The sequence below is a fragment of the Arachis ipaensis genome, chromosome B02 (assembly GCF_000816755.2).
Source record: "Arachis ipaensis cultivar K30076 chromosome B02, Araip1.1, whole genome shotgun sequence".
NCBI classification, from domain to species: Eukaryota; Viridiplantae; Streptophyta; class Magnoliopsida; order Fabales; family Fabaceae; genus Arachis; species Arachis ipaensis.
In genome coordinates this window covers 96,134,492-96,142,587 of record NC_029786.2, presented here as the reverse complement: position 1 = coordinate 96,142,587, position 8,096 = coordinate 96,134,492, and the positions used below count along the sequence as shown (strand labels likewise).

The window sequence follows — 8,096 nt, the reverse complement described above, 5'->3', positions numbered from 1 at the left end:
AACGAAGAAAAAGAGGAACGAAGATGAATCCAAAACCACCTAAAATAGCCAAACTAATGGAGAACATGCATTACGTCTTCCGAGGCTTCACCAACACTCTCTAATCCTACGACTCTGAGCTCCGAACCGATCTTGGAAAGGGCTTCCAAGTCGATAAGATCATCAACTTCTCTTCTCCGCTTCTTCGTCGTTCACGCCTTGCAAGCCAATCGCAGGGACAGAGTCACCGACTTCTTCACTGTCCATGGCAGTGACCTCTTGCAACGCTCACAGGATTGGATTCGCTGGTTTGGTGCATTTTGTTGTCGACAGAGACGGCGATGTGGGACTGGGCGGCGAGGTTGTGGACCTCATCGGGGAGAAGAAGGTAGAAAAGAAGGCGGGGGCGGAGATGGTACGGTGGCAGAAAGAGAGAGAAGAAGAATTGAGGTTGTGGTTGGGAGGGGATTCGAAAAAATGGGTAGGAGGAAGGGTAAGAAGAAGGGGATGAGGGGCTGAGAGGGAAGAAACTGAAGAGATGTAGGATTTGGGTTCGGGTTGGGGGGGGGGGAGGGGGGAGGGTGTTGTTTTGTTTTTTTTAATATTATTTTTATTAATTATAAAGGGTAATTTTGTCAAAATAATAAAATTGAAGTAGTAAAGGACGATTTTATAACGTTTTACAACGTTGGGGATGATTTTAATAACAAAAAAAGGTCGGGGACGAATTTGATTTTCGCCCCAGACCTTAGGACGAAAACAGTACTTAACCCTTAGTTATATCTATAGTAAATATTTGTACAAAATTGTAAATCATAACATGCTATTAAAATGGAAATAATATTATTCTTACCTAAATATTATTAAAAACCTCTTTGAACACAACATTGGTTGTTGATGACTTTGGATTGCCGTCTTCGTCTAGAATTAAAACCCTGAGGCTACTGCGACTCTTAACTCTTGACAAAGCAACATAAAGTTGTCCATGGGTGAACACTAATTTTGGCAAATAAAGCCGTACATGTGATAATGATTGACCCTGACTCATGTTAATGGTCATTGCAAAGCATACTGTTAATGAAAATTGTCTCCGTTGAAACTTAAATGGCAATCCTGAATCTGAAGGGATCAAGTTCATTCTTGGAATGTACACTTTATCTCCAATATTTCTACCGGTCACTACCGTCGCTCCAATTACGTTGCTGCCAAGTTCGTTAACTATTAATCTTGTCCCGTTGCATAAACCTGAAGTCTGGTCTATGTTTCACAGTAGCATTACAGCGACTCCTGGCTTCAAAGTCAACTTGTGATTGGTTAGTCCCGAACATTTGATGTCATTTAGGAACTCTGGTGTGAATCACTCTTGTTGTACATCTTCATTCTCATCAGCTTGACATGTGTCAGAGCTCAAATACTCCTTTTCCATCCCTGAAAAGATTGTCAAGACAAAATCGTTTACCTTCTCGACACTCTCAAGCGTGGGTGCAAGAATTGCCCTACTCTGAAAATACCTGTAATCTGACATGTTTTACAACAAATTTAGATATGCAAAGTCTACCAAATGAGAGAAAGGGTCATCAGTAGTTGTAATCAATAGATCATCTGAAATTTCAACTTCTGATTCAACACCAACAACAGAACTAATATTTATATTTCCAACATCAAGTATCCAATTAGCAAATCTCTTCATTTTACCTTCATCTTGATCCGAAGAAGACATTATAAGCCTCATATTCGTATGCAGTTTCAGAACCTTACAAAATGACCACAGATGGGATGAGTTAATAGCGGATGCCAATATATCGTGTCTACTTCTTTTCGGAATCACCGGAAGTATCTGTCTGAAATCACCTCCTAGAACAACAACCTTACCACCAAATGGTTGATGTGTCTTATGTTGATCGGTAACTGACATAAGATCCCTGAGCGTCCGATCAAGTGCTTCAAAACGGCAGTTGTACCTTCCCTCGCATACAACATATTGAGAACTCAAAATTGGATCCTGTTTTGGACTTCTCTGATCTCTCCTCATACCGCATCATGGCGTCGCAATGCCGACAAAAAAATTCTGGGTCACCAATATCTATCACATCTAATAATCACCAAGATAATAAATTGTTTCAGTTATATCTGCAATAAATACTTTATATAAAAATATACCTTTCTTTCACCATGTTAAGTATAAAAATAATATTTATAAAAGATTACCGAAGAATGCAATTTATGGATTAAAAAGATGAGATCATATAATACAATTTCATTGTGCCAACCTCAAGATTTAAATTTTACATGGACGTTAATTAAACAATAAGAATTACAATAAATCAATGTTCAAATACAAAAATTATAATATATAACCATATCTTAGTTTGAATTTTAAAACTTGAACACTAAACGATAATTTTTTGTTTATAAAAAGCATAATAATAGTAAATAATAAAGTACTGATATTGCTACTTCTTAAATTACCTGTATTCTCAGCAACATCGAATATGGCCGGATATTCAATTTGCATAGAATCATCTAATATAGTCGTGTTTTCAGTAATATCCTCAACTTCTTCAAAAAATTTTGAAAGATTTATAGTCAATTCCTTCAAGAATATTTTTCTTTGTATCAGGTGTCTTTCTTTTTCAGTTATGCACACTTCTTCTAAGTCTTTAGTATCTAAATTTGAATTAGATGTACTTGTTCCTGTAATCATTAGAGATAAATCAAGTACTTTATATTATAAAAAAAGAAAAATGAATATATGTTAAATGTTTGAATCAGCTGAATTATGAATATATATTATGAAGGTAGTATTAAAGATAAAAGAAGTAAAATTTTAGCTTTGTGATAATTACAATTTATCATGCTTATCTTACCATGTCTCTTTTGAAGTAGCATAGTCTTCTTATTCAGTCTTGCATCCCTTTGCAATCTAATTCGATTTGTGTACTCCCATGAATCTATAATAATTATTTTGCATATACCAAAGTGCATGTTCCAAAAAAAATCATCCAAAATCTATAATAATTATTTTGCATATACCAAAGTGCATGTTCCAAAAAAAATCATCCAAAAATAAATCTGTATTAATGCTATTTGTAATGTTCGACAACACCGATTGAAAATGCACACCATTGGAACTATCACTCGAATTTCCTGTAATTTTTTCATAAATAAATTTAGTAACATATTACGAAGACAATGTCGCGTTTGTTTTTGGTATACATGTCCATCAAAATATAGATACAGGAGTACATGTATGGTGTTTGTTTACTGAGATAAAAATGATGGAAGGCATAGTCATACACAAACACCCATTAAAAAGATGTATTTTGTATCTCTCTAAAATGTTGAAACACTAATTTTTAATTTGAGACACTACTTTTTTTACATTTTTTTCTCATGTCTAACTTACCAAATAGAATATGAAATTAGTGTCTTCTTAATTATGTCTATGTAAAATCGCATAGGTTTTATTTTCAATGGCTGCTTTAATTTCTTTTTTATTCTCATTTATTTAGTTACGTAAACATATTTTACAGAAAATAATATATATTTTTTTACAAAAGTATCTTTTTTCAAATAAATATAAGTTTAATCTCAGATCAATAAATTCAACTTATAGTTAAAATCTTTTTTTTATTTCCTTAAATAAAGAGATTGAAAATGAATAACTTATAAGTAAAAAGAGAGAAAAATATGAAAGTACTTCTATTGTTGTGCTGAGATAATCTAAAAAATAACAATGTAAACGAAATAAATAGAAAAAAAATTATAAATATGACAAATAAAAAAATTTAAATTTAAAAATCAAAATGGTTAAGAAGCCACTTAATTAGGAATTAGTATTAGAATTTTAAATTTTAAATTTTTAAATAGAGTCTTCTAATTAGCTAGTGTAAATTTAAAATTTTTAAATAAACTTCTTTAATTAAACGTTTGTTATTCATTAAGAATATAGGAATTTGTTAATTTAAAAATAATTTTTATTAGTTTCGTTATAAATAGTATCAGAAAAATAACAACTCAAGAAAAAACAATGTTTCCACCAAAACAAACATATGCTTGGCATTATTCTATTAGATTTAGATAGACTCTAAAAGGGATTCTAAAACATGTGCATCCAAATTCTCAAGTTTCTTTCTCAATCTTGATCTTCTTGCAAGTTGAGGTATCTCCTTCCACCTTTGAATTTTCCGACTCCGAGGATAGTCGCTTAGTTGGTGTAATAGCATTTTTCAACAATTCGGATTCATCATTGGCCGCAACTTCATTTGAATTCAAGCAACAAATTCTGTACAAAAAACCACGTTAAATTAAAGACTTCTTTCTAACCTTTGATTTTATCTCACTAATATTTTTTTAATAAAATTAAGATCTAATTTTGAGAAAACAAACAAAAAAAAATTATTTTTTAACAAATACCTTAGCACCTTCTACTTTGTCTCCTTCAATGATTGAGGATGTCTTTGAAATTTGAAGCAAACCACTGGTGTAGTCAACATCCTAAAATTATAATTAATTATTATTTATAAATTAGATACTACTAATGACCAAGGAAGTAAAAAATAAATTTTATTTTTAATAGAAAGTACACTTATATATACTCACAATTTGAATAGGGTGAGCCTCTTTGAATTTATTTATGAGATCCACATTATCAGTCATCTTCTTAACTTTATAAGAAGGTGAAAAATGTGGATTATCAGATATTTGAACTTCAACGATGAAGAGAAAAATCTTATCAATTAGGTTGAGCAAAAGTGTAGGTGTATCCGATAGATCTCCTTTCTGCAGGGTATTACATAATATATTAATAATAAATAATATAAAAAGTACCAATAAAAATATCTTCACTGATGTTTTTAGAAATAAATATTGGTTAGATCTTACCAATAGGAGTAGATCAAGTATCTCTACACAGCTCTTTCCCAAAATTTGTTTTGCCTCCTTGTCAAAGACTACATAACATGCACAGTCAGAATCATCAATGACACCAAACTTTATTCGATACTTGCTTAAAAAAGAAAATAACATAAAAAAAATTAAATATAGACTTATTCAATATCTAATCCAATGTACATAGACTTTAATTTAAAAAAATAAATAAATAACCTTGGAGTCATGGATAAAAGGATATTAGTAGAAAATTCGCGTCTTTATCGAGCCAAACCATCTCAATTGAGTATGACAATGGAGAATTTTCGTAACTTGATAGTGTCTGTAACCGTATCACTCATATACGTACACACAAATTGTCGATTGTAGGATTGATGTCAGCAATTTTGTGAATACCAGCCATTGGAATAAGTATGGAGATTTTGGATATATGTAAAGAAAGGGATTGATGTACTTTAAATTGTGGTGCTTTACATCTCTCATAACTTATCCTTTTATAGTTGCATCATAATTAAAATTTTTTAAATTTGGTTGACTTTAATTTAAAATTTAAAAAATAACAAACTAAGTAAAACAACCCAAACTTAAAATTTGAAAATAACAACCTAAACAAATAATAAAAATTCTAAACTAACGTAAATCTTTATTTATAGTAATATTAGTATGTAACAACCGAAGAATAATTAACGTAATTTTTTTTAAAACTCTAAATTTCTTTAAAAGAATTTATGTAGCTGCAATTTAAAAAAAATCAACAAAATTTTAAAAAATAATTCTAAAAAGAATTAACAGATTTTTAAAAAATAGTGTTAAAATATAAAAAAGAACAATCTAAGTAAAATCTAAATAAAATTTAAAAAATAACAACTTAAATAAAATAATTTGAAATCTAAAAAAAATAACAACTTAAGTAAAACAACCCAAACAAATAAAACAATTTAAAATTTAAAAAATAACAACCTAAGTAAAACAACCCAAACTTAAAATTTGAAAATAACAACCTAAGTAAATAATAATTTATAATTTATAAATATGTAGGGGATCTTGTTATCAAGGGTTGCTTACTAACTTGGGATTTGATGACTTCAAAAGAATTTAGTTAGAACATAACGCTTAAACAACATAAACAACTACGACTTGTGTGGTTTTACTCTTTAGGGATTATTTTCTCCAAATTGGATCGGGTTGCTGCAAATTTTTTTTCTGAAATGGTTCAATCGTTAATTTGAAACAGACTAATAAGCCCGATTACAAATATATGGTAACAAATCAAGTAACACCGACCTGTCCAATAAAAAAAATCAAGTACCACCGCAGTGCATTGGAAACAATATTACAGAACATGCTCCATTGAGGCCCAAGACTTTTGCATGCACATCACTTCGTAATATCCAATTAGAACTAATTTCAAGGCCCAAAAGAGAGAAAGAATAAAAAACCACTAATTTTATACCTTTTTGTCCCCGCCACCAAAATGAGCTGACTCAAGCCAATTGACTTGCAGCTGAGACTTAGCTCAGATGGTAAATCATGAGCCTCTTAATATGCTATATTCGGATTCGAACCTTAGTGATGCACCAAGTTAAAAGGAATTCTTTAGTGTTGTGTGGATGAATATGTAATGATATCTAGAATTGGGGTTGTCCAATTCATCCGGCAAAAAAAAAAAGTTAATTGGCTTAGAGATTAGTTTATTAGTCTGTTTAAACAAGCGATGTAACATCCTAAATTTTATAATAAAACAATATTTTTTAAAATTTTGATTTTTCTATGGTTAGTTCCAGTTTGATGACCGATCCAGAATTCTGAGAGAAGATAAAATTATTATTATTATTATGTTGCTGTTTTATTTTTACCTGTTTTAATTAAAATAAGGATTAGTTACTATTATTATTGGTACTTTTCGATAGATTTAAATTTGCTAATACTTCATCATATATCTTCTATCTTTACGATAATCATGTTAGTAACTCATATATATTTATCTATCTATATATATAGGGAAATTCTATGGTAGCATTGGTTTTGGTGGCTAAAGGTGGCATAAGTTTGACCAACAAATAAAATATTAACATATGACAAAAAAATTAAATCTAAAATAAAAATAATTCTCTCTCTTGTAATTTTTTGTGATTATTTTTATTAAAATAATTTCTTATAATTAGTTTCATAATTATAAAAAATAATTTCAAAAAAATAACACCAAAATAATTTTATAATTATTATTATTTTTATTTTTGAAAAATAATTTTTATAATTATTTTATATATATATATATTATTTATGTTTTAATATATCTATCTTTTCTAATTATTCGTTTAAAATATTTATAACTTGACTCGCTGACTCAGAAGCTTCAGAACGTGACACACGCTCCTTCTTTAACACATCATCATTATCATCATTAATCTCATCTTATCTTCTTTATTCTAACCGAACCAAATAGAAAGAAAAGAAGAGAGTGAGACCCTGAGAGAACCTACGAAAGTCATAACCTTCCGAGTTTGATTTCTTGAGTTCCGTAACTCGCATAAAAAAATCTAAAACTGATTAAAGTATTCATCTCTTTTTCCTCTTCAAAATGGCACCGGTGTTCATGGAAAGAAACAAAGAGCGAAGCCGCTGTCCCTCAATGTATGATTTGACCAAGTGGGAGCTTGGTGGAGTAATCAATTTTTGACGTTTTCTTCTTGAATTTCTTAGTCAAAAACCATACTTGGTGCATCTATTTTGTTAAAAGCAACAAGAACTAGAATTTGGTAATTTTAATATGAATTAAATCTGTTTTTAAAGTGCGATTGTTGATTGGATGTTTGTGACTTGAAATATATTGTATAATTTTATACTTGAATTTTGATGAAATTTTGTTGATTTGATGACTTTATGTTTCATTTTCAAGGAAGCAATTCAAAACTGAACTGTTGAGCTATATTTTGCGGCTGTTTTCAAGTTTTATTATTGAGAAATTTCATGTGATTTGATAGTTGAAAAATTAAACTAAAAGCTAAGAAAAATCGATAACTAAAAAGTTCGAAAATGGATTAAAAGTCAAACAGAAAACTTGAAAGAAAAATAAGGTAAATGTTCGATTTTCTTGAAAAAGAAAGAATATCAACAATGACTTGAGAAATTATGAGGATATAATGATAATTTAATAAAAGATTGAGGATAAAATAGTAATATAATAAGTTTAGGGGTATTTTGGATATTAAGTAAGGAGTTCAAAG

At 29.7% G+C, this 8,096-nt stretch overlaps 1 protein-coding gene across 1 annotated transcript; it reads right to left on the bottom strand.

The window, feature by feature from the left end:
• Positions 1,337–2,011, bottom strand: LOC107627733. Its single transcript, XM_016330554.1, has 2 exons — positions 1,538–2,011; positions 1,337–1,480 (listed from the first exon to the last, which is right to left on the bottom strand). Exons 1-2 carry the CDS (start codon positions 2,009–2,011, stop codon positions 1,337–1,339), a joined length of 618 nt encoding a protein of 205 aa, XP_016186040.1.